Here is a 27,843-nt window from a genome sequence, read left to right on the forward strand (position 1 = left end):
GGTGAGTGTATGCGTGTATGTATGAGCGCTTGCGTCTGTACCGATGTTAAAAAAATTTAACATGTACTCTATAATAACAAAACATGATCCATCCTTATCATCTACCACTCTGACATGCTCATCTAATAGCTTAATGATACAACCCTCCCTCCCTCTGCTGGTAAAGTACTTGCGAGTCCTAACTTTAGCATTGATGAGATAGGGAAAAAAGATTTGTGACACACTGGAGTGGGGGCACACAAATTGTCAACCGCTAGTCTACGCTAAGATTGGGAAACTCGTTTATGCATATCATCTATTTTCCCGCATATAGCAGTACCCAAATTTGTTAATCTGAGCGTAAATGGAAAGCAACATACATGTTTCTATGGGACCAGTTTCGAGGGTACACATATTTCGATAAATTATCTGTACAACAACTTTTGTAGTGAAACCGTACCATTGTGGAAAAATCATTCACTCTGTCTTCTTCTTCCTGGTTGTCTGTTCTTCTAGTGCCTCTTCTCTCCCTAGAATTCTTGTGTTCGAGTAGCAATGGTGTATTGGAAAGGGACCAAAGCGATTCCATTCTCAGTGACTTTTAGAGACGTCAATGATAGTAACAACAATAGCAGAGGTATATCCGAACCTTTTGTGGCTGAGGTTAGTTGTTCTTGTATGTTTGATCTGGATTGAAGATTCATGTTCGTACAACGGTTGCTTATGCTTGCTATGTGTTCAATCTTATTTTTGTCGTTTGTACTTCTACTGGCTTGTTTTCTTCCAAGTACTCGCATATTTGACTTATTGAGTCTTTGTAGTAAAGAAAAAAAAGTCAAATTTTAAGTCGCAAATAATAATGGAAGTACTTAGTTTAGGAATGTAAAATGTGTTTGTCCGAAAAAACAAACTTACACAATTTCAACGACCATGTTAGTTACAGAAATAGATAATTAATTAGTACATTAGTGTTGAGTTAAGTTACAGTGCTTGTACTGGCTTGTTCTCTTCCAAGAAGTCGCAAATTGGAATTATTAAATATTTGCACTGAGAAACTTTGGATGTCAAATGTTATAACGTTATAACGCAAATAATAATCGATGGTAAGTTTACGTATGTAAAATGTGTTATAAGTTAGGAAACGGAAACTTGGACAATTTTAATGAGGATGTTAGTTATAGACATAGACACTTAATCACAAATTAGTGTTAACTTAACTTATAGGGAACGAAACTTAAGCTGGTATTATTACATTATAGACTTGACTTCTGTGACTTAATGGATACACCATTTTTTATAGATATGGTGTATAAGCTTTCAGAGACTTGCCCAGAACCTTTAGCTTGAGTGTAAGGGGAGGAAACCGGCTATTCGAACTAGCGGAAATGATTAATATGAGATTGTGAATTCAAATGTAGGCACTAGTTATGAAACTTATCCAGTTAAGTTAATTAGGGTGCCACATAGTAGTACATGAATGTCTTTGTCAAGTTAGTTGGTTGACTTAACGAAAATATTTTTTTATTTTGTTTACTGTTGTTACTTCAATCTATAATCGTAAGTTTTCTGATATAAACATGAAGCTGAAGAGCAGTATGTTGAAGTAAACATTTTATTGTACTGCATTTTGTATCATATTAGTTGTTAATATTTTATAGTATTATAATTTAATTTTTAAGGTTCAAGTATTGATAAACTTTGGTATCACTAGATACGTTCTTGCACAAGCCTCCTGTTACATTGATCTTTACACTGCAGAGTATTTTCTTGTTCCATCAAACTGCACAATCAGGCAAGCATCTATTGCAATCTGCAATACGTACAACGCCTCCATTATTTGTCGCTGGTTTCCAGGTTATCTGTGGGATCATCATTGAGAAAATTCTTGAACCAGCCAGCAGAGCGCTTGGGGTACCGTTTCAGACCATGGTTGTAGTCCACAAAGTGTAACCCAAACCGCACTGTGTACCCGCTCTCCCACTCGAAGTTGTCGAGCAGCGACCACACGAAATACCCCTTCACGTTTGCCCCTTCCCTACAGAAAATTAGTTGATGTAAGATCTCGAGGCTTGTTGATAGAGTCGGATTGTAAAATTAAGCTGCTACCACCGACCTGATCGCACTCAGCAAGGCATCAAGGTGCCTGCGGTGGTAGTCTATCCTGGCATCGTCCTTGAGGGCTTCATTTAGTGGTAGGCTCTTGTTGTTGGCTTCATCGAATCCTAAAATACACAAAGAGAAAAATAATACTTCAGATAAGTTTTGAACTCATTGTTCCTATCTAGCGGAGGAGAATGCACTTGCCATTTTCAGTGATGTAGATGGTTGGATTGTGGTACTTCTCCTTGAGAAAAAGTAGCAGATCATGGAGGCCTTGAGGGTAGACGTAGAGCCAAGGCGAAGCAGCCTACATGCAGGTCATTTACTCGACCCAAAAAAAGTTGGGAGAAAACTGAAGGAAGATTTATCTGTTTATGTGGGTAAGTTGCAAGTTACCTGAGGACCTATGGGGACACCATTTCGAACACCTAAGATAATTGGGCAATGTTAGCATGCAATATTAACATATGTAATCAGTGGCAATGTCTCTATTATTCAATTAATATTTATTTCTAAAAGGGAATAATTTCCTTGATATTATTAGGCTGGCAAATGAAGAACAGAGACAGATTGATCGTTGATTTAGCATGATCGGCTCACCCGTAAGATTAGCTTGAGCATCAGTAGAGTAGCTGTTCCTCAAGCAATTGGACGGAGGAAGGCTATACGCGTAGTTTGTACTATAGTAGTTGATTCCAATGAAGTCAAATGCACCCTTCACCAATTTAGACTGTTGTCTGGTGAACTGTGGCAGGCGGTTTCCAACCAATACTTTCATGCTCTGGGGGTAGTCTCCTCTGCTGAGCGGGTCCAAAAACCTACAGGGGTTTTTATTCCTAGCATAAGATCAATTTGCATCTCTTCTAAACACATAGGACGAAATTATGCCAGCGTGAAACGTAAAGAGTTTACCATCCAAGCATGAATTCTATAGCACGTTTCGTCGCAACAACACTAGATTTTGTACCGGATAAGGGAGTAGCCCAATATGAGACCAAAGCTATTCCGATCTTGCCCTTTTGCATGCCCTGCATTTTGTTGATGTACACCATATCAATCGCGTTCATGGACGAACTGCGGCTGCATGATATGATAAAGGGCTGGGTCGGTCACCTTATATTTCTGTTTATACAATCTCACAGCTTCTGCATGAGCGAGTATCTGATGGTGGCTGACAATGTATGGCTCCCTCCCTGAATCCCCAGCGCTACAGTTTGCCTCCTCCCAGGGAGAACACCGGCCAGGTGCAGCTACGCCCCCTGCATAACCTGAAACACTGAAGGACCAGGGCTCGTTCAATGTGATCCAATGCTTCACCCGATCTCCGAATTCTCTGAAGCATACTTCAGCAAAGTCTTTATAGTCATTTCTGCACCAGTGTCACTTGGTTATCTTCTATATCTAGATAGCTAGACCCCACTAACATATTTCTCTCAACATGCAAGCATGCCACCTCATCACACAACATGCATGGAAAAGGCTCACTCCCACTAACCTATTTCTTTCAACATGCAAACATGCCACAACATCATGCAACATGTATGGGAAAAGACTCACCTCATCATGCAAAAATACATGAAAATTTTCATTTCATTATGTTATTTATATTTAATAAATACCTTACAACTACACAATAATCAAAGAAAAAATAATATGTATTATCAGTTTTAGCTCTTATATTACTACTCAAAATATTCATACTTCATGCGGTGAATCTCATTGTTGAAAAATGTTGCAAAATATTCTTGCAACAATGTGCGGGGCATCATCTAGTTTGGAAAGTTAATGTATACATTTTTACACATGATACTACCTTCATCAGAAATGAAATAGTTTTACAAAGTGTGTAGCCACACTTTTTCAATCTTCAACCACTAATGTGTAAAACCTATAGAGTATTAAGGTACATTAGGAGAAATGCTTCCGTTTGACTTCTCATAAAAAATATACACTATATTTTGTAATCATTTTCCTTACTTATTCATAAGTTAACCTGATAGTGTTGCATTGTGCTCATGTCTAAAACGTCAAGCAAGGGAGTTATGTTCTTAGAAAATAGATAGTGGTTGACTTACATGATATTAGGGCTAAGAAATCCTCCATATTTATCTTCCAATCCCTGTGGAGAATCCCAGTGAAAAAGGGTCACAAATGGTTGCACCCCTGTAGATATAGAAAAGTTCTCAAATCTTAAGAATAGTCTAATGAAATAAAGAAAATACCTGATGTTCCATGTGTTGGAAATATGCCCTAGAGGCAATAATAAATTGATTATTATTATATTTCCTTGTTAATGATAATCGTTTATTATCCATGCTATAATTGTATTGATAGGAAACTCAGATACATGTGTGGATACATAGACAACACCATGTCCCTAGTAAGCCTCTGATTGACTAGCTCGTTGATCAATAGATGGTTACGGTTTCCTAACCATGGACATTGGATGTCATTGATAACGGGATAACATCATTAGGAGAATGATGTGATGGACAAGACCCAATCCTAAGCATAGCACTAGATCGTGTAGTTCGTATGCTATAGCTTTTCTAATGTCAAGTATCATTTCCTTAGACCATGAGATTGTGCAACTCCCGGATACCGTAGGAGTGCTTTGGGTGTGCCAAACGTCACAACGTAACTAGGTGGCTATAAAGGTACACTACAGGTATCTCCGAAAGTGTCTGTTGGGTTGGCATGAATCGAGACTGGGATTTGTCACTCCGTGTAAGCGGAGAGGTATCTCTGGGCCCACTCGGTAGGACATCATCATAATGTGCACAATGTGATCAAGGAGTTGATCACGGGATGATGTGTTATGGAACGAGTAAAGAGACTTGCCGGTAACGAGATTGAACAAGGTATCGGGATACCGACGATCGAATCTCGGGCAAGTATCGTACCGCTAGACAAAGGGAATTGTATACGGTATTGATTAAGTCCTTGACATCGTGGTTCATCCGATGAGATCATCGTGGAACATGTGGGAGCCAACATGGGTATCCAGATCCCGCTGTTGGTTATTGAGCGGAGAGTCATCTCGGTCATGTCGGCATGTCTCCCGAACCCGTAGGGTCTACACACTTAAGGTTCGGTGACGCTAGGGTTATAGAGATATTAGTATGCGGTAACCCGAAAGTTGTTCGGAGTCCCGGATGAGATCCCGGACGTCACGAGGAGTTCCGGAATGGTCCGGAGGTAAAGAATTATATATAGGAAGTGCTATTTCGGCCATCAGGACAAGTTTCGGGGTCACCGGTATTGTACCGGGAGCACCGGAAGGGTCCCGGGGGTCCACCGGGTGGGGCCACTTGCCCCGGGGGGCCACATGGGCTGTAGGGGGTGCGCCTTGGCCTATATGGGCCAAGGGCACCAGCCCCAAGAGGCCCATGCGCCAAGAGAAGAGGAAAAGGGGAGAGTCCTAAAAGGGGAAGGCACCTCCGAGGTGCCTTGGGGAGGATGGACTCCTCCCCCGCCTTGGCCGCACCCTTCCTTGGAGGAAGGGGCAAGGCTGCGCCCTCCCCCTCTCCCTTGGCCCTATATATAGTGGGGGAAAGGGAGGGCAACCATACCTAAGGCCTGGCGCCTCCCTCTCCCTCTCATGACACATCTATCTCCTCCCGCAGCGCTTGGCGAAGCCCTGTTGGAATCCCGCTGCTTCCACCACCACGCCGTCGTGCTGTTGGATCTCCATCAACCTCTCCTCCCCCCTTGCTGGATCAAGAAGGAGGAGACGTCGCTGCTCCGTACGTGTGTTGAACGCGGAGGTGCCGTCCGTTTGGCGCTAGGATCATCGGTGATTTGGATCACGACGAGTACGACTCCATCAACCCCGTTCTCTTGAACGCTTCCGCGCGCGATCCACAAGGGTATGTAGATCCACTCCTCCCTCGTTGCTAGATGACTCCATAGATAGATCTTGGTGACACGTAGGAAAATTTCGAATTATTGCTACGTTCCCCAACAGTGGCATCATGAGCTAGGTCTATGCGTAGTTTCTATGCACGAGTAGAACACAAAGTAGTTGTGGGCGTTGATTTTGTTCAATATGCTTGCCGTTACTAGTTTTATCTTGATTCGGCGGCATCGTGGGATGAAGCGGCCCGGACCGACCTTACACGTACTCTTACGTGAGACTGGTTCCACCGACTGACATGCACTAGTTGCATAAGGTGGCTAGCGGGTGTCTGTCTCTCCCACTTTAGTCGGATCGGATTCGATGAAAAGGGTCCTTATGAAGGGTAAATAGCAACTGGCATATCACGTTGTGGTTTTTGCGTAGGTAAGAAACGTTCTTGCTAGAAACCCATAGCAGCCACGTAAAACATGCAAACAACAATTAGAGGACGTCTAACTTGTTTTTGCAGGGTGTGCTATGTGATGTGATATGGCCAAAAGGATGTGATGAATGATATATGTGATGTATGAGATTGATCATGTTCTTGTAATAGGTATCACGACTTGCATGTCGATGAGTATGACAACCGGCATGAGCCATAGGAGTTGTCTTTATTTATTTATGACCTGCGTGTCAACTTAAACGTCATGTAATTACTTTACTTTATTGCTAAAGCGTTAGCCATAGTAGTAGAAGTAATAGATGACGAGACAACTTCAAGAAGACACGATGATGGAGATCATGATGATGGAGATCATGGTGTCATGCCGGTGACAAGATGATCATGGAGCCCCAAGATGGAGATCAAAGGAGCTATATGATATTGGCCATATCATGTCACTATTATTTGATTGCATGTGATGTTTATCATGTTTTTGCATCTTGTTTACTTAGAACGACGGTAGTAAATAAGATGATCCCTCACTAAAATTTCAAGAAGTGTTCTCCCCTAACTGTGCACCGTTGCTAAAGTTCGTCGTTTCGAAGCACCACGTGATGATCGGGTGTGATAGATCCTTACGTTCACATACAACGGGTGTAAGACAGTTTTACACATGCAAAACACTTAGGGTTAACTTGACGAGCCTAGCATGTGCAAACACATGGCCTCGGAACACACAAGACCGAAAGGTCGAGCATGAGTCGTATAGAAGATACGATCGACATGAAGATGTTCACCGACGTTGGCTAGTCCGTCTCACGTGATGATCGGACACGGCCTAGTTGACTCGGATCATGTAATCACTTAGATGACTAGAGGGATGTCTATCTGAGTGGGAGTTCATAAGATGAACTTAATTATCCTGAACATAGTCAAAAGGTCTTCGCAAATTATGTCGTAGCTCGCGCTTCAGTTCTACTGTTTAGATATGTTCCTAGAGAAAATTTAGTTGAAAGTTGATAGCAGCAATTATGCGGACTAGGTCCGTAAACTGAGGATTGTCCTCATTGCTTCATAGAAGGCTTATGTCTTTAATGCACCGCTCAGTGTGCTGAACCTCGAACGTCGTCTGTGGATGTTGCGAACATCTGACATACACATTTTGATAACTACGTGATAGTTCAGTTAAACGGTTTAGAATTGAGGCACCGAAGACGGTTTTGAAACGTCGCGAAACATATGAGATGTTTCGAGGGCTGAAATTGGGATTTCAGGCTCGTGCCCACGTCAAGAGGTATAAGACCTCCGATGATTTTCTTAGCCTACAAACTAAGGAGAAAAGCTCAATTGTTGTGCTTGTGCTCAGATTGTCTGAGTACAACAATCGCTTGAATCGAGTGGGAGTTGATCTTCCAGATGAAATAGTGATGGTTCTCCGAAGTCATTACCACCAAGCTGCTTGAGCTTCGTGATGAACTATAATATATCAGGGACATATATGATGATCCTTGAGATATCCGTGATGTTTGACACCACAAAAGTAGAGATCAAGAAGGAGCATCAATTGTTGATGGTTGGTGAAACCACTAGTTTCAAGAAGGGCAAGGGCAAAAAGGGATGCTTCATGAAACGGTAAATCAGCTGCTGCTCTAGTGAAGAAACCCAAGGTTGAACCCAAACCCGAGACTAAGTGCTTCTGTAATAAGGGGAACAGCCACTGGAGCAGAATTACCCTAGATACTTGGTAGATGAGAAGGCTGGCAAGGTCGATAGAAGTATATTGGATATACATTGTGTTGATGTGTACTTTACTAGTACTCCTAGTAGCACCAGGGTATTAGATACCGATTCGGTTGCTAAGTGTTAGTAACTCGAAATAAAAGCTACGGAATAAACGGAGACTAGCTAAAGGTGAGCTGACGATATGTGTTGGAAGTGTTTCCAATGTTGATATGATCAAGCATCGCACGCTCCCTCTACCATCGAGATTGGTGTTTGCGTTGAGCATATACATGATTGGATTATGTCTATCGCAATACGGTTATTCATTTAAAGAGAATAATGGTTACTCTGTTTATTTGAATAATACCTTCAATGGTCTTGCACCTAAAATGAATGGTTTATTGAATCTCGATCGTAGTGATACACATGTTCATGCCAAAAGATAGTAATGATAGTACCATCTACTTGTGGCACTGCCACGTAAGTCATATCGGTATAAAACGCATGAAGAAGCTCCATGTTGATGGATCTTTGGGCTCACTCGTTTTTGAAAAGTTTGAGGCATGCGAACCATGTCTATTGGTGTATATGCATGACGAAACTCCATGCAAATGGACCGTTTGGACTCACTTGATTTTGAATCACTTGAGACATGCAAATCATACCACATGGGCAAGATGACTGAAAGCCTCGTTTTCAGTAAAATGGAACTAGAAAGCAACTTGTTGGAAGTAATACATTTTGATGTGTGCAGTCCAATGAGTGCTGAGGCATGTAGTGGATATCGTTATGTTCTTACTTCACAGATGATTTGAGTAGATGTTGAGTACATTTACTTGATGAATCACGAGTCTGAATTATTGAAAGGTTCAAGTAATTTCAGGGTGAAGTTGAAAGATCATCGTGGCAAGAGGATAAAATATCTATGATATGATCATAGAGATGAATATCTGAATTACGAGTTTGGCACAGAATTAAGACATTGTGGAAATTGTTTCACAACTAATACAGCCTGGAACACCATAGTGTGATGGTGTGTCCGAACATCATAACTGCACCCTATTGGATATGATGCATACCATGATGTCTCTTATCGAATTACCACGATAGATTATGGGTTAGGCATTAAAGACAACCACATTCACTTTAAATAGGGCACCACGTAATTCCGATGAGATGACACCGTATGAACTATGGTTTAGAGAAACCTAAGCTGTCATTTCTTAAAAGTTTGGGGCTGCTTATGTGAAAAAGTTTCAGGCTGATAAGCTCGAACCCAAAGCAGATAAATGCATCTTCATAGGACACCCAAAACAGTTGGGTATACCTCCTGTCTCAGATTCGAAAGCAATGAGGGATTGTTTCTAGAATCAGGGTCCTTTCTCGAGGAAAAGTTTCTCTCGAAAGAATTGAGTGGGAGGGTGGTGGAGACTTGATGAGGTTATTGAACTGTCTCTTCAACTAGTGTGTGGTAGGGCACAGGAAGTTGTTCCTGTGGCACCTACACCAATTGAAGTGGAAGCTTATGATAGTGATCATGAAACTTCAGATCAAGTCACTACCAAACCTCTTGGGATGACAAGGATGCATACTACTTCAGAGTGGTACGTGATCCTGTCTTGGAAGTCATGTTGCTAGACAACAATGAACCTACGAGCTATGGAGAAGCGATGGTGGGTCCGGATTCCGATAAATGGCTCAAGGCCATAAAATCCGAGAGAGGATCCATGTATGAAAACAAAGTGTAGACTTTGGCAGAACGGCTCGATGGTCGTAAGGCTATTGAGTGCAGATGGATTTTAAAAGGAAGACGGACAATGATGGTAAATGTCACCATTAAGAAAGCTCGACTTGTCATTAAGAAGTTTCTCGACAAGTTCAAGAAGTTGACTACGGTGAGACTTTCTCACTCGTAGCGATGCTAAGAGTCTGTTGGAATTATATTAGCAATTACTGCATTATTTATGAAATCTTACAGATGGGATGTCAAAACATTGTTTCCTCGACGATTTTCTTGAGGAAAGGTTGTATGTGATACAACCGGAAGGTTTTATCAATCCTGAAAGATGCTAATAAGTATGCAAAGCTCCAGCTATCCTTCTAAGGACTGGAGTAAGCATCTCGGAGTTGGAATATACGCTTTGATGAGATGATCAAAGATTTTGGGTTTATACAAAGTTTATAAGAAACTTGTATTTCCAAAGAAGTGAGTGGGAGCACTATAGAATTTCTGATGAGTATATATTGTTGACATATTGTTGATCAGAAATGACGTAGAATTTCTGGAAAGCATATAGGGTTATTTGGAAAGTGTTTTTCAATGGAAAGCCTGGATTAAGCTACTTGAACATTAAGCATCAAGATCTATAAGGATAGATCAAAACGCTTAATGGTACTTTCAAATGAGCACATACCTTGACATGATCTTGAAGGTGTTCAAGATGGATCAGTCAAAGAAGGAGTTCTTGCCTGAGTTGTAAGGTACAAAGTTAAGACTTAAAGCTCGACCACGGCAGAAGAGAGAGAAAGGACGAAGGTCGTCCCCTATGCTTAAGACATAGGCTCTACAGTATGCTATGCTGTGTACCGCACCTGAAATGTGCCTTGCCATGAGTCAGTCAAGGGGTACAAGAGTGATCTAAGAATGGATCACAGGACAGCGGTCAAAGTTATCCTTAGTAACTAGTGGACTAAGGAATTTTCTCGATTATGGAGGTGGTAAAAGAGTTCGTCGTAAAGGGTTACGCCGATGCAAACTTTGACACTAATCCAGATTATTCTGAGTAGTAGACTGGATTCGTATAGTAGAACAGTTGTTTGGAATAGCTCCAAATGTAGCGTAGTAGTTGCATCTACAAGATGACATAGAAATTTGCGAAGTACATACGGATCTGAATGTTGCAGATCCGTTGACTAAAACCTCTCTCACAAGCAAAACATGATCAAACCCAGAACTCATTGAGTCTTAATCACATGATGATGTGAACTAGTTTAGTGACACTAGTAAACTCTTTGGATGTTGTTCACATGGCGATGTGACCTGTGAGTGTTAATCACATGACGATGTGAACTAGATTATTGACTCTAGTGCAAGTGGGAGACTGTTGGAAATATGCCCTAGAGGCAATAATAAATTGATTATTATTATATTTCCTTGTTCATGGTAATCGTTTATTATCCATGCTATAATTGTATTGATAGGAAACTCAGATACATGTGTGGATACATAGACAACACCATGTCCCTAGTAAGCCTCTGGTTGACTAGCTCGTTGATCAATAGATGGTTACGGTTTCCTAACCATGGACATTGGATGTCATTGATAACGGGATCACATCATTAGGAGAATGATGTGATGGACAAGACCCAATCCTAAGCATAGCACTAGATCGTGTAGTTCGTATGCTATAGCTTTTCTAATGTCAAGTATCATTTCCTTAAACCATGAGATTGTGCAACTCCCGGATACCGTAGGAGTGCTTTGGGTGTGCCAAACGTCACAACGTAACTGGGTAGCTATAAAGGTACACTACAGGTATCTCCGAAAGTGTCTGTTGGGTTGGCACGAATCGAGACTGGGATTTGTCACTCCGTGTAAGCGGAGAGGTATCTCTGGGCCCACTCGGTAGGACATCATCATAATGTGCACAATGTGATCAAGGAGTTGATCACGGGATGATGTGTTATGGAACGAGTAAAGAGACTTGCCGGTAACGAGATTGAACAAGGTATCGGGATACCGACGATCGAATCTCGGGCAAGTATCGTACCGCTAGACAAAGGGAATTGTATACGGGATTGATTAAGTCCTTGACATCATGGTTCATCCGATGAGATCATCGTGGAACATGTGGGAGCCAACATGGGTATCCAGATCCCGCTGTTGGTTATTGAGCGGAGAGTCATCTCGGTCATGTCTGCATGTCTCCCGAACCCGTAGGGTCTACACACTTAAGGTTCGGTGACGCTAGGGTTATAGAGATATTAGTATGCGGTAACCCGAAAGTTGTTCGGAGTCCCAGATGAGATCCCGGACGTCACGAGGAGTTCCGGAATGGTCCGGAGGTAAAGAATTATATATAGGAAGTGCTATTTCGGCCATCGGGACAAGTTTCGGGGTCACCGGTATTGTACCGGGAGCACCGGAAGGGTCCCGGGGGTCCACCGGGTGGGGCCACCTGCCCCGGGGGGCCACATGGGCTGTAGGGGGTGCGCCTTGGCCTATATGGGCCAAGGGCACCAGCCCCAAGAGGCCCATGCGCCAAGAGAAGAGGAAAAGGGGAGAGTCCTAAAAGGGGAAGGCACCTCCGAGGTGCCTTGGGGAGGATGGACTCCTCCCCCCCCCTTGGCCGCACCCTTCCTTGGAGGAAGGGGCAAGGCTGCGCCCTCCCCCTCTCCCTTGGCCCTATATATAGTGGGGGAAAGGGAGGGCAACCATACCTAAGGCCTGGCGCCTCCCTCTCCCTCCCATGACACATCTATCTCCTCCCACAGCGCTTGGTGAAGCCCTGTTGGAATCCCGCTGCTTCCACCACCACGCCGTCGTGCTGTTGGATCTCCATCAACCTCTCCTCCCCCCTTGCTGGATCAAGAAGGAGGAGACGTCGCTGCTCCGTACGTGTGTTGAACGCGGAGGTGCCCTCCGTTCGGCGCTAGGATCATCGGTGATTTGGATCACGACGAGTACGACTCCATCAACCCCGTTCTCTTGAACGCTTCCGCGCGCGATCTACAAGGGTATGTAGATCCACTCCTCCCTCGTTGCTAGATGACTCCATAGATAGATCTTGGTGACACGTAGGAAAATTTCAAATTATTGCTACGTTCCCCAACACCATGCAGTTTAATAGATTACATAATAAATCTAATTAAATATTGACGGTTCAGCATCATACCTTTGGACAACAGCTCATCGATCAAGTTATTGTAGAACTTAATGCCTTCTCGGTTGACTCCACCTCTCAAAGTTCCATCTGTCATGCATTAAACATTAATTAAGATCAATTGAACATTCTATATCGACTAGGAAATGGGAAGATGATGCAAAATAGAGTATTCTACTTGGAACAAAAAAGAGAGTGGAGGTATCCAGTTTGAAAATATCATACCTGGAAGAATTCTCGTCCATGAGATGGAGAACCTGTATGCGTCCATTCCCATATCCTTCATGAGGCGCACATCTTCCTGTCTTTTTGGAAAATTAGGATCGGTACAATTCCCTTTGTACGAAGATAATTGAACTTCTATGTTTGTCCTAAGTCAAACTTCATTAAGATTGACCAAATCTATACAAGGATACATCAACATCTACAACGCCAAATTTGCTTCATTAGATGCATTATGAAATAGATTTTCATATAATATATATTTCATGTTGTAGATCCATGCTGATTTTCCTGTAGATTTTATCAAACTTCTAAAAGTTTTAAACAATCTATTATTTTTTTAAGGGAGGGAGTACCTAGTTTCTTTTTGTAGGATTGGATCAAAATTCAAAGATCTTGTGAGAGTGTGATCTTGATCAGCAACTTTGACCATATAATTTGTAAAAAAATCCTAAAGATCTAGTTGAAAAGCAAGACTTATAAATTATCCCTACCTTGTAAAGATGGTAGGAGTCCACTGCCACATCCCCATTGCTCCTGTCGGTGATTTTTTCTGCAAAAAATTATTTAGTCAGTAGAGCTTTATTGAAAAAGGGCTATTCTGCTCATTTATATTCATTTCGTTGAAAGTAACAACCTCAATTCTAAATTTAAATTACTTTGTTGGCGATCACACCATTGGTGGATAGAATGGCCTAGTTGTCCATATAACTACAAATATTGGATAATCACAAAAAAACAAATAGAAATATTGGCATTGAAAGTTCGTAAGATACTCCGACATACGTCCCTTGAGATAATATTACCATAATGTTACTCCTTTTTTTAATATTTACAGTCTCCAACACAAAACTTTGACTCTATTTTTCTTACAATTATGTTTGTAAAAAAAACTGGTACTATGCAAATATTTTCGCAAATAGATCTCATGTTTCTGTTTTTAACCTCACTGTACTAAACAACTTTTTTAATAGTTGAAGTTGTATAAGTTTGAATTTAAGCTTTGTACGTGAGTAGTATATAGTATATCATTACTACCATGTTTCTTATTCTAAGTTGCCTAATACTTTGTTAAATAAGAATTGATTTCCCAACCGTTGGATTAGCTTTGAGGTGTGCGTGTGTGATTTTTCCATCCAGTGGTTAAACACTATGAGTGCTTCACACGCTAAAATTTGCCTAAATAAAGAGGTGATTTCTTGACCTCTCAAAACATCTTTGATAATGTTCTTATTAACAAGATTGTACAAACATTTTGCTAACAAAAAAAAGATAGATACACTGCATTTTTTTTTGAGAATTAGATACACTGCATTTAAAAGATGTATATACTGTACATGCCTGGGTGCTGGTGAGTGAAGTTGTCCCAGATGCTTGATCCCCTACCCCCCTCCATTGCACCACCCTCATACTGCAGCATGTGAATATCCACCATATTTGTAATAAGACGCTAGACCAAAAAGAATTCATAATGTAGATATAACTAATTAAGAGAGAAAAATGTCATTAGTCCACGTATTCAAACTGATTTCACGCTTTAAGTCAACAACTCGAAAAGTGATCAGACTTAGGTCATAAACTCGTTTATTTGAGCAAATAACACCAACACCTACTCGAGGCGGAGAAAACGGACACGTGGCTACCACATCAGCATTCCTTTGATCGCTCAAGAGCGGACTAATATTTACAAGGGGCTTTTCGCAAAACAGCGCCAGTCTGATCCGTTTACCAAATTGCTTTGATTCTGATGAAAATCTGTATTGATTGTTTTTTTTAAATGCCATGCAGGCTTGCCCACCATTAGAACATGAAGTCGTTTGTATATGAAATGCAGCGTACAGTGTAGTATATTACAGCATTTCTTTTCACGAGTTGTTGGCCTAAAACATGCAATCAATTTGAGTCCGGTCGGTGAATGACTATCACGCAGCATCAGCTTATGCTACAGCATGAATACTTGTCAACAGATTTTGCTGAACTAAGAAAGGAAACCATAGATTAATGAAGGAAAAACGAGTGGAAACCTGGTAGGACGAGGAGGCCGTCCCAAAGACGAAGCCCTTGGGGAAGCTCCTCCGGCTTATCGGCTGCAGACCATAGGCACCGTCGTCGGCGCTGGATGCGACAACCAGAAGGAGAAATGGGAAGATAACCGCCAGCAATGCTCTTGCAGCCATATGGTGTGATTAACACCGGCTATGTTTCAGCGTCCAAGGCTTACCTTGGCACCACCTATATAGGCAAGTGTCTGTATGTATATGTAGTGGAAAAACAATCTGGATTTCTAATATATTCTTCTGAAATTATGTGTTGATTGGATCGCAGTAACAGGGACGGCACAACTGTCGTGCCCGAAGGAAAATGCTCGTGCTGACTGAGGGGGTTTTGTTTTCAGGGACTTTTTGGTGTAGGAACTAGAAAAAATCCCTTTTAGAGACTTTTTAACCAAACAAAGGACTAAAAGTTGTTTTTTGAGACTAAATGAAGAAGACCCTCAAGGAGAATCTTTTTTAAGACTTTTCCAACAATGCCCCTCCCTGCACCCATTGCCCCGCCGCCCCATGGTGTTGTTATTTTTCTGTATACTAGGGATAACATGGTCTTTTACATGTCATTTATTAATATCTAGGAAGGGACTTTTTAGGGACTACAACGTGTTTGGTAATAACAGGGAAGGGAATGGGAGTTTGCCAAGGGATTAGACATGGGAAATTGATTTTAAGTCCCATTTCTCTGTTTGGCATGTGAAGGCAATTAGAAGTGGGATTTTAAGAGGGAGTTAACTGCCCCTGTTTGATTGGTGGGATTAGGCAGGAGAATGACTTCCTCACGTACGTACTCAGCTAACCAAAGGTCCCTCACGAACGTGCACAATCAACAAAACGTTTTTCTTTTTGCTAATTCCCAATCCCCAGTTCAATTACCAGGGGTCCCCTAGGGAAGAGATCTGAGGGAGTTGGCCCTCTTAATTCCCCTTCCCCCTCCTTTCTTAATTCCCATGTCCCTGAGCCAATCAAAGGATTTTAAGTCTCACTTACCTTAAACTCCATTCCTAATCAACAACTCCCCCCAACCAAACAAGCTGGGGACTAGAAAAAGTCTTAGGACTTATGAATCAAACAGGGTCTGACTCTAGCTGTAGCACATGGATAGCAAACTTTTTTTTAGATACATGTGGCTAGCTAAGGGCGACTCCCAAGGCGAATCATTAATAACCGCCTACAAATATCTTTTTTTAGACATTCAACAATGGTTATCAAAATTGTTAGGCCCAGCCTTGATGCCCGAAATTCCACAAACCGGCACCAAATTAAGGGGAGGTTTGAGAGAGTATGGAAGTCCCCACATCGGCTTCGACAACATGGACCCATCCAAAACTGAGCCAAAGCTTGCGCATTCTCACAATCCTTCTAATCCTCCCGCGTGAAAGCCCGATCTAGTTCTCTGCCGTCCATTGCCAGATGGAGCCACCAGAGGAGCGAAAGGCGATGTTCGTCTTCCCGAAGGACCCAGAGGAGGTTGCCCGCGCTACGCCAAAGTCAACGTGTCAAGGCGAAGGAGAAGGCAATGGCGGCATGTCAGGCCGTAGCTCCTCATCAAAAGGCGAAGGCGGCGGTAGAGAAGCCAATGCAGCTCGGTCAATCACAGCCCTGGCCATATATGGAGCTCTTGTCCGCCGTTGTCTGGTCACTATTTTTCAGAAGACTCAACCATGCGCAGCGGCGGCAAACGACAAGGCGATGATGGACATCATCCTCGACGAAGATGGCTATGAAGACAAGCAAGTCTATGACTTTCAACCGGAACAAGAGCCACAGCCAGACACCCAACAAGCGTACACCAAGGGGTCGGAGTTTAAGCCGGATGACCACTAGCCGCTGGGTGCCGACCCAAAGAAGAAGAGTAGGGGAACCGCATACTCGAACAAGGATGAGTTCATCTATGTGACATGGTTGACCCTAGTGTGGATACGTTTCATGGCACGGAGCAAAAGGGCATATGACATTTTAGCAAAGTATGCATGATTGGTTCTATGAGTAAAAGTGTTACGATCTCTGCCGTATGAAAGTGATCCATAATCACAATCCAAAGTCATTAGGCCATCGATGATACATTATTCAAGAGGCCGTCAACAAGTTTTGTGACTTGTACAAACAAGTACAAAACCAGTGGCGAAATGGCACAACACTCGAAGAGCCCATAAGGTTTGTGACTTGTTACTCTACTATGGATTGATCATCTGATTGATTTGACTTTTTTATGGGATCTGATTGATTTGCTGCAATGCATGCCGCTAGCTAACTGCATCAGCCCACGCTAACGCGCGCATCCGATCTTATTAAAAAGTCGGTTGGTAGTTCCATCCAAAATCTCAATCTTGTAGCGAAAGGTCTTGCTTTATTCGTTTCCTTTGCATCCGTACAAAGCTCGAAGAGCATATTTGTGAGGCTGATCCCTAAGTGCAAAGTTTAATGTGCCAACCAATGTCCATAGAGAAAGACAAAGTATACACTTATATGCTCGTGGACGTGCTGTGTACTTCTGCTGCATGGTACCAGCGATTCAGAGTCTTGTATATCTTGTGCTGAACTCGAAAAGGTGCCCCAACACCAGCACGATAACTTTCAAGCGGGCGCAGTATGCAGATCACGAGCATCGCTGGTAATCAATGAACTTGGCAGCTCTTCTGTCACCATTCAAGAAAATGATTACAATCGCGTGGATGGCGAAATCGTACACGTTAGGCACCACTGCTATGCGCTAGTATATGTGTAGGCCGATGGAGACTTTGCTGAAGTTGCGTTCTGTGTTCAGCTAGCACAATCACGACTGATGGGTGTGGGCGCATCTGTCGCTGTAGTTGTAGTAATGTACTGTACGCGATAATGGGAACCGTATGCCACAAGGGAAAATAAGCCGAAAGACGGCACGATATCAGTGTGAAACAAACGCATGCACGTACTGATTTGATGAGTCACAAATCTTCCAACTACCAACTTTCAACTGCTAGCTTGAATGTACAACAGTGAAAGATTATTTTTGCTCTGAAACTATTGACTTCGTTAGATTATTTTTGCTCTGAAACTATTGACTTCGTTAGACTGTTAGAGTTTTATGATTAACACACAGGTTCATCTAACATGCGCCGTAGAAAAGGTTCATTTTAACATGGACATGTTTTTTGCAAGGAAAACTTCCGATCTATAGACCCGTCAATTTTTTTTGTGTTTGACTTAGATGAAACTAGAACGTTATTAATTTAGAATGGAGAAAGTACTCTACTCTTTTTATGCGGGAGAAAGTATTCTATGACTAGTAGAGATCAAAGTACGCAAGGACCAGCCAATCTAGAGATGATGGGTATTTAAACTAGAAAAAAGTTCATTTTACTATCTAAATAAAGTTGATGGTTCATATAATCCTCTAATCTTTATTTTTGCTCCATTCACCCAAAATCAGTCCCTGAGTGGTTTGCCACGTCTCGGTGCTGACGTGGCAATGGTCAACGGTGGTTTTGACCTGCGGGTGGGTCTCCCTTGTACTGGGCTAACAACATCTCCAACAGCCGTGCCAAACAAGCGCCGCGCCGCAAAAGTGGCAAAACTTTGTGAAGCCGTTGAAAAAGCCGGAAGGTAAGAAAAATCTTGATTTTAACAATGCTCAAGCGGCGGTTAGAAAAGATGTGGAGAGAGCTTTTGGGATTTTACAAGCCCAATTTGCTATTGTGAGAGGACCGACTAGATTTTGAGATAAAAAAAATGCTTTGGTACATCATGCACGCTTGTGTGATCATGCATAACATGATCATCGAGAATGAGCGTGGTCAAGATGTAGACTACTCCCAGTATGAGTTCTTGGGACATCCCATGCGAGTGCGACGGAGGGCTGAAAGGGTGGCCCGTTTTGTTGCCTCCTATCATGCCATTCGACGTCCCGCAGCGCATGATGATCTTCAGAAGGATCTCATTGAGGAGTGGTGGGCATGGAATGGACGACAAAGAGCATCATGATTTGTGCGTTCGATATTATATTGTTGAACTATTTGTTGTGTTTATAGCACTAATTGTTGTATTGAACGATAAACTGTTTGTTTGAGTTGTAATAATGAAATTGAACTAATTATTTTAATTTATTTTGTTTGTGTTTGATCTTTTGCTTCTGTTTTGGAATGCATATGTTGTTTGTGCGAGAGTTGCGCGCTGCATTTTTGCGCGCTGCTGAAACTGCGCGCATTGCATTTTAGCGCGGCTGCTGAAGCTAGCGCTACCCGCCGCACCAAACCAAACGATGGACATGCGGCAAAATAGTTTTTAGCGCGCGATGCGTTCGGCGGCTATTGGAGATGCTCTGAGACAGAGGATAGAGCTCCCAAGCAGGGCGAGGCGACGGACGTGCGCGCGGCTGCGGGCCACCATGCTCCTCGTCAGGGCCTCCATGACTCCATGACCCGCACCCGGAGCGCCCAGTTTGTATCCGAGCATGTTGGGGCCTGCCGGCCATGACCACGGCGGCGCTCGCTGGGAGCGAGTGCGGGCAAGCATGGGAGGACCTGCCTGCCGTGGAGGCAGCAGCCTGTTGTGACAGGGCCGAAGCTTCCTGGAGTAGCTGGAAGCGCAGGAAACCGCGGCGAGCGCACTCACTGGTGACATACTCCACGGTGCAAACGCGCTCCTCGACGTTCGCTCCAAATGCTCACCCTGCCTTTACCAAGCACAACGCACGCACACACTAGCTCTCAACAAAACGCATGCATGCAGTCGCTTGGGGAATATGGCGAGCTGTGCCGAGCGAGGAACATGCAACATGGCCGTCGATAGAGAAGATTGACGCCCCGGTCCAATTCTTTTGGCCATGACCATGCGGGGCATATCCGAAGTTCCACAACGCCATACGCCGCAGGGCACGGCTACGACGGCCAAACCTTGCGTGCGAACGGGACAGAGGAGGGGAAGCAGAGCAACGCACCTCACCGACAATGGGAGGCCCCTCCTACGGCAGAGAACACTCCTGGTTACACCCGCATCCCTGCCGCACCACGCGCACAAGCGCATGTTCGGCAAGGGACAGCAGCAGCGCCGCGCCTTTCATGGACGGAGGACGGCTGCCGACGCCATAGCTCGCAAAGCTTTGCTTCGTGGACAGCTCGCATTCCTCTCATGTCATTCGCTCTACTGGCCAGATCAATTGGAGAAATCCACACGAGATAGCTTGGAGTCGACTGAGGATCGCCGGATACTTCCGTCGCCTGGAGCGACGATTCTGATGGTCTCCAAGTGATTCAATGATGGGTAGCTGCGCTAGGGGATCAGTGGAAGAGAGCAGAAAAAATGATCAGGTGGTTATATGAACCATCCACTTTATTGAGGGTAGTAAAATAGACTTTTTTCTTTAAATTACAAATCTCCCATAGCAGAACATTTCACCAGTAACAGAGGTCCATACCTACATGCACATTTTATTATTGCCAAACATATCTACTTAGGCATAAATACAGTATAAGTCATTGCAGCAAACAAAGCTAACAACAAAATGACTAAATGAGTGACCACTCCATTTGGGTCATCCGTTTTCACCCATCATTTGCATCATCCTGGTAGCGCTCTTTGATCCATCCAAACGTATCACGGATGGTAAGCTTCACCACCTTCGTTAGGCCACCTTTGGTTCGCAAAGTTCTGTAAATCCCAAGCCAATAGATCCTGAGGTGCTTTATGCTGACGAATTCATAGTACACCGTTATGATGTATAGATATATATTAAGCGTCCTGAGATAGAAAAAACATAGTATTATACAATTATTTCCAACACAAAAGGTAAGCATGGTAAAAAAATAAACACAATTATAGGTTGGAAGCGAAAATATTAGAGAATAAAGTTAGATTTCTTTGTGGAAAATCAAGTCTTTGTCCATATTCAACAGCCTACTACATTCCAGCTTCAATAAAAAAGACACTACTTGCCATAGTTGAGTATCATTACCTTACAGAAAATAAACACAATAGTTCAGAATTGTAGTAGTACAAGAATCTGGTGACTACACCCGTGTTTTTCTTTTCAAACACAGATCTTATTTTGTATCAGAAGAACCCCAAGAAGTCACAAAGGTAGAAAATCCAACCGAGACAAACTACAAACCTAGCAAAAAAGAAAGAAGCAACAGAAAAACGGCTTAAGCCTAAACCAGAAGGGCTAGCAAGGCGTTAACGCTGTCAGGCTGATGATGACCTGTCAGGGAGGCTCAAATTGGTAAAAGAAGAACTCAGTCAAGAGGGAGGTAGCAACTGTGGCTTTTCATTTAGCAGGGAGCTCAAGACTCAAACCTAGCCCACTGAGCAGGTTGAGTGAGCGCAAAAGCTGCTAGCCCACTGCGCAACACTCAGACTTCAATGTATTTGCTAATCGAGGCAGGTTTTCAACGGTATTTGCCCAATATACACTGCCCTTCAACTGCACACCTACATTCCTCAATAAAACCGAGCTGGTAATGAAGGAACTTCATCCACATACTGAATGAATAGAGTCAGGTGCCGCCTAATTTTAAAACCCAAACATGCCACTAATTTTGAAACCAAGCCTGGTTTTCTCACAAAATAAGAAGCAACAAGCACCATCATCCTTATGGAACTAGATATCATCAATTTTAAGTAAATCAGGGATCTGTAGCTATATTTGCAATCAGCATGAAACGTTAGCAACTCATAGGACAATGCCTATTTATATCTGAAGAACTAAAATACGATGATCATGAATTGGTTCATGAAATTGAGGTGGAAATATGTGCAGTTGTTAGGTGTTTAGCTTGATTCCATTTTACATAAACTGTGGAAGAGTAGCTGCCTACCTAAGCAAATGGTTTACTTGGCTTCTTCTCAAGGATCAGTTAAACAGAAGAGACATGATGCGGAGAAGGCACTAGCAACTAAACCCTGTTTCAACTTGTGTGTTGTGCCTACAAAATTTACATTTGTCCTAAGATCACGCTATTTTTTTAATGCAGTTTCGCACAAAAATGTTGGATTTTTGCCAAGGTCAGTTGGGCCTCTGTCCCCTTGGTACTTCGACCTCAGACTCTTTCAATAAGACCAAGGTTCTATTCTAGGGACAGTGCTTCATTGAGCTGGTAGCATGCGCAGCTTGGAATATTTGGAAACAGAAAATGGATTTATCATTGAGCATAAGCCACCTAGCTTTGGCAGATGGTAGGTTCAATTCAAGACAGGCTTGCATCTCATCACTCATCATATCAAGGACAGCAAAAGACCACTTTTAAAAGCCTGGAAAGAATCTCTCTGTTTCTCATTAACACCAAATCCCTCTTAACTCGCTTTTTCCCCATAAAAAACACCAAATTCCTCTAACTCCCTTTCCCTCTGTCCATGTAGTCCTAGCTTTGTAAAGTCTCTGTAGTTTCTTTCCCTTTTACTATTAACAAACCCTGACAGTTTCTCAGGTCAAAAAAGAGAGTAAAAGAATCACTAGTTGTAACAATGATGCATTGTAACCATATATAGCAGATAATGTAAGTATTATGCTGAAATACTAACCAAATCCAATCCACAAGAACACCGTAGAAACCCTAGCACAAGCATAAAACAATGAATTAATTAGTTATGCATGTAATTGCATAGCCTTCCTAGAAAAGTGTGTAGAGCATTGTAACAGTTTGCTAGGAGAAATATCGCACCTGATAAGCACTGTTGTCCTTGAAAGACAATATAAGTAGAAGAACTGCAGGGAAAACAAACCTTGTGATATCAGCAAAGGTTCAACACTACAACAGTAAATAGAGCAAAACACCTAGGCTCTAGGCAATAGCAAAACGCCTAGCACTTAACTGCGCTTAAGCGTGCACTTTGTCAGAAAAGCAGAAAGGTGGTGGCTAAACGCACAATTAACGCCTAGCGTTTCTTTTAAAAACTTTGGTAGAGACTAATCAGCAAATATATAGGTGAAGTATAGTAAATGATTACATAACCATTGATATCGCTGGTGTCGCAGATGATGAATATTCTAAGAAAACTTTAAAGTATCATGAAACAATTAACTAGAGCACAATTTCAGTTATTAAACAACCTTATAGTCGAGTTCTTCAGAATAATGCCTTTTTCATGTACATGCTTATATCTTAATAATAAATACATTAAATTCGTGAAAACAAAAAAGTATGTAAACTGAAGTGTTTTGAACTCACCTAGTTGTATTCGTGCACAAATATCATTTGCCCTCCCATTCCTTTTCAACTCTGCTGCTAAGGCACTCAACTTGTAGAACATAAACCCAAGAACAACGTCGACAAAAAGGGTGGGTGCCACCTGCCAGAGCTGGCAGACACCAGCGAGTACTAACAATGCACCTGCCCAAAGACAAACAATTTACTCAAACATGCCGGCTGCTTGTAAGGACTTCAGAATTGTATTTACTTGTTCACAGAAAAGGCATAACGAAGTTGAGATATGTGTTTCTCTTGTCCAAAACGCTTATGTGACAATCTGGATCACACATCCTTGTGCTAGCCTAGTACTTGTTGGGCAATAAGCCATGGCGAGCCCAGGGCGTGGTGTGCGCGTGCGTGCGTGCAGTGGCCGTGTCGGGTTCGGCCCGTGGCAGGACTTGGGTGCGTGCGTGCGTGCCCAAGTGTAGGTGTGCGTGTGTGCGTGAGTTAGCGCGTGTGCGTGGGTTCTGTTAGCGAAGGACCAGGGCATGGGCAGCGTAGGGCGCGCGGAGTGGCCGCGGAGATCGCGTCAGAGCGCGATGGGCGGGCGCGAGCCAGAGCGTGCAGGGCGCGGCGAATGGGAGGTGGGTGAGTAGTGGAGCAGCTCGGGCATGTCCATGCGCTCAGGTATAAAACCCTCTTCCCACCTGTGTAATCGCTGAGGAAAACGCGTTCGTGCTCGTGGTGAAAAACAAGAAAACCCGTACGTGGGGGGGGGGGGGGGGGGGGGCGTTCGTGCGCCGGCAAAACTTGTGTGTTCTTCCTCCTTCTCTCCGAGCTTGTCTCTGGTGATCACCGTCGTTTGCCGCAGCCGCTACACCAACAGTACTAGTCCTAATTTTGAAGTGCCAGAAAAAAATATAGTGCTGAAACTATAGTATCAGATCATATCCAATATCAGTGAACGACTAAGTAAAATTTAGAGCCAAATCCTTCGGTACTCCGGTGGAGTTGACAATCACACTCAAATTGATTACCAATCACGTAGTTTGACAAGGAAAATAACAAAGAGTGTTCCTCTCTTTACCAGAGAGGACGCCGGCGTGGAAGCTGCGGCAGCGGAAGACGTTGCCAGCGGCCATGATTTCGCGCAGCGCGAGGGAAGTAGTTTTGAGCGGGGAGGCGACGAGCGCACCCCATATAGCACTAAGCTCTTCCCGTCCCTGTCCGGCCGGATCCACGTCCGTGAGGGGGAAGTAATCGTCGTCCTCCGCAAGCATGTCCTCCGCCCACCACGGCAAAGGCGGCAACGCCGGCAATGGTTCCGAGGCGGATGCGGCAGGGTAAACGCGAGCCATCTTCAGGCTTATTGTGCCACTCCTATAATTGTGGCCTCCGAGGAAGCTGCCGGCGCGCGTCCATGACGATCGACGGATCGTAGCCCCGGCTGGGCAGCACCGGAGAGAATGCGCCATTGTAGCTGAATTCAGTGCCATGTTTGGGGATTTTGGAGTTGGAGTTTGGCGGATACGGCCGGAGATAGGACGTGAGGGCTTGGTGGTGGCGGCCGCGCGGTGGACAGGCGGAGGATTAAAACGGCGAAGAGTCCGGTGCACTCCAATTACCCGAAAAATATTCTATAAGACCAGGTCTCATAAGATAGAGCGTGAGACCCACCTCGATAGAACTTTTTGTATGTTTAGCATTATTGCGCGTCACGACGTCAATCTCAAAGCATGTCATCCCAGTTTGCCCGATTACCCGATCCTCATTCCAATTCCCGATTTTAATCACGTATGTATCCAAGATATCTACGTAACTTTCAACTGACGAGCTAGGGTACGCGTGCTGCTCTTATCCATGGCGACGCGAGATACTCGTCGCCGGTGGCCGCACGGTACCACACGACTAAGAACTGTCAGCCATGGCCACGCCGAATGACCTTGTTGCTCGTGGCTGCGTGGCTTCATACTACCACGACTCCCCATCCATGGTCGTGCCGAACCATCTCGCCGCCGATGGCCGTGTGGCACGACGTGATGACTCTTCGTGCATGGACATGCCGAACGACCTCATCACCGGTAGATGTGCAATGGTGACCATGCGGCCAGATGCATCCAGCTGTTACGTGACGCCGGACTTGTCCATGACGGCGGACTCCCGGTCGGTAGAACGCGCCATGTCCGTCTAGCTAGGACTCTTCCACTCCCGTGAGTGATCCATGCAAAGCTAGGCTGGTTGAACGATCACAATAGCCCGTTGATTCAACCAATCTTCATCAGAAGGTTATGCAAGTCCAAAGGCAAGAAGAACATATCGATGGTGGCCGCGCGCCAAGACATCTACGGCGGCCACGCGCTAGGACGCGTCAAACTGCTCTGTGCTGCTGCATTCCCTCACGCCCAGCCAGCAACAAAGACTCGTCATTCAGATATCGGTTGTTGTCGCCCTTGCAGCACGAAAGGAACATGTTCATGACGAGCAGCTGCATGTGTCTTGCGCCCGGCCGGCGACGCGGAGGATTTTTTGTCCGATAGCAGGCGAGGACGTCTTGACGCATGACATCAACAAGGAATCGAAGCCGCCATCAACGAGGAGTCCAGCCAGCCACCGGCATCTTGGCGCATGACCACGACGAAAGTAAAGTCCACCCTGCCAGCAACTCCGGCGCGGCCACTGGCATACAAGAAGTTGCCACATGGTCGTCTCACGCGGATGCCAGTTTTGTGAGACCTGGTTCAATAGATTTTTGGACGCGTCTAGTGGGCGGCCGGCTGCTCACTAGTGCGATCCAGTGGCCGGCTAAATAAGATAAATACCTGTCCTTTTCACGTTCAGGAAAATAAAACGAAAAAAACAGCCACCCGATCTCTGGGTGCCCGAGTGGGCCGTTTTTTGCCCGCCGGCACCCAAAAAGTGGCTTGGGGGGGGGGGGGGGGGGGGGCTTCTTGGGAAGGCAGCTGGAGATGCTCTTATAATTTCCCGCCAAACCTTTTTGATGCCCATCCACAAGATGTTGTAATAAATCATGCCATTCCTATATTTCCAGATACACCACAACACAGCTGCACTAACTAGGTTAAGCACTAGATGTTTCTTGTTAGCAATCCAGAACAACCACCACCGTAGGGGAGTCGCAGCTTAGCCACACGCGTTGCGGCCAGCGTCGACGTCTTGACCTTCTTTGCCGGTGTTGAATCTGTTGCCGGCCACCAGCAACCTGTCTGCAGACGACAGAACAGGCGTCGGGCTCAGGAACAAGTGCTTCTCGCCAGGTTTACCGCTTCTGGGTGGGGAGGGTGGTTCCTCACCACCAGTACCTTGAGCGTCTTCAGGATACCATCAGAGATGCTTGGGTATTGGCAGGAGTAGAGGGCACCAACTTCAGCTGATTAACTGAATCCAAGCTCAGCAACCCCTGAGAGTCTGGTTTGCACAGGGCAGAAAATAGCCCAATTTTTTGTTATAGCCTTTAGAATTTCCCACCAGCTTGTTTGATGTCCATCGACAGGATGTTGTAACAAATCATGCCATTTATGTATTTCCGGACACTCCACATCATTGCTACACTAACTAGTAGATGTTTCTTACTCCCTCCATTCTACAATGTAGTGCTTCAACTTTGACCGTAAATTTAACTACCAAGACCGATTGCGGCGGGAGCAAAAATTATATCAGTGAATTCGTATTCGAAAGAAGTTTTCAATTATATAATTTTTTTCTTCCGCCGCAGTTGGTCTCGTTGGTTAAATTTATGGTTAAAGTTGGACCTCGGGAAGCGCAGGCGCACTATATTTTGAAAGAGATGGAGTACTAGCAATCCTGAACCTAGCAAGATAGGCAATCTAGTGCAATCATTAATCTAGCTGGTTACTAGCAATCCAGATTTCTAAGATTTTTTTTTTTTGAAATAAGATTCATAAGAATTTGCCTATAGTAACTTTGAAATAACAGGCATTGACTGACAGTAGCTACAACATAGCCAAAGAAAAATACTGGATAGACTCTTGCTCGGAACAAAATAGGCAATCTTCTGTTTAGTCGTGTTTCTCTTTTTCAAGTGGTCTTTAGCCATAAGTTCGTTATTAGTTAAAAGCTAGAGGAAAATGTGTATCCTGGGGGAACGCACAGTATGTATACAACATGAATATAAACAGGTTGGACCACTCTAAAAATAATAATCCTATACAGAGAGCCAGTTGAATACTAACCCTTACTATCAAGTTGCCATCAAAGTAGAAAAGGAATTACTAGCACACAAAGCAGCAAAAGAACGAAAGAGCCATCAAAATTCAACATGGTAGCAAATCTCTGGGTTTGGGGGATAGGATGAGAAGCTATCAAAAAAGAATTTAAGTAGTACAGTGCATTTCTTCACATAAAAAAATCAGAAAACTATGGCGCACTGACGCCCATAAAGCATTGGTGATTCTCAGTAGCACGAAATGCAGGAAAAGAAGTAAAGAGATGTCAAAAATCAATGTAGTACCAAATCTCTGGGGAT

General features: G+C 43.8%; 2 protein-coding genes across 2 annotated transcripts; both read right to left on the reverse strand.

Annotated features, from left to right (window-relative positions):
• Window positions 1–1,688: 1,688 nt before the first annotated feature.
• Window positions 1,689–15,397, reverse strand: LOC125540121 (beta-glucosidase 12-like). Its single transcript, XM_087545186.1, has 13 exons — window positions 15,211–15,397; window positions 14,528–14,597; window positions 13,681–13,739; window positions 13,190–13,265; window positions 12,977–13,054; window positions 4,155–4,242; window positions 3,193–3,355; window positions 2,992–3,107; window positions 2,680–2,897; window positions 2,476–2,507; window positions 2,284–2,386; window positions 2,093–2,201; window positions 1,689–2,014 (listed from the first exon to the last, which is right to left on the reverse strand). Exons 1-13 carry the CDS (start codon window positions 15,361–15,363, stop codon window positions 1,813–1,815), a joined length of 1,467 nt encoding a protein of 488 aa, XP_087401312.1. The 5' UTR covers window positions 15,364–15,397; the 3' UTR covers window positions 1,689–1,812.
• Window positions 15,398–20,756: 5,359 nt separating this feature from the next.
• Window positions 20,757–24,835, reverse strand: LOC147987228 (uncharacterized). The gene is made up of 5 exons (XM_087545184.1): window positions 24,427–24,835; window positions 23,379–23,540; window positions 22,872–22,915; window positions 22,732–22,763; window positions 20,757–20,952 (listed from the first exon to the last, which is right to left on the reverse strand). Exons 1-5 carry the CDS (start codon window positions 24,833–24,835, stop codon window positions 20,757–20,759), a joined length of 843 nt encoding a protein of 280 aa, XP_087401310.1.
• Window positions 24,836–27,843: the final 3,008 nt, after the last annotated feature.

Source organism: Triticum urartu, chromosome 2A, assembly GCF_056163025.1.
Source record: "Triticum urartu cultivar PI428250 chromosome 2A, HENAU_Tu73, whole genome shotgun sequence".
Lineage (NCBI taxonomy): Eukaryota > Viridiplantae > Streptophyta > Magnoliopsida > Poales > Poaceae > Triticum > Triticum urartu.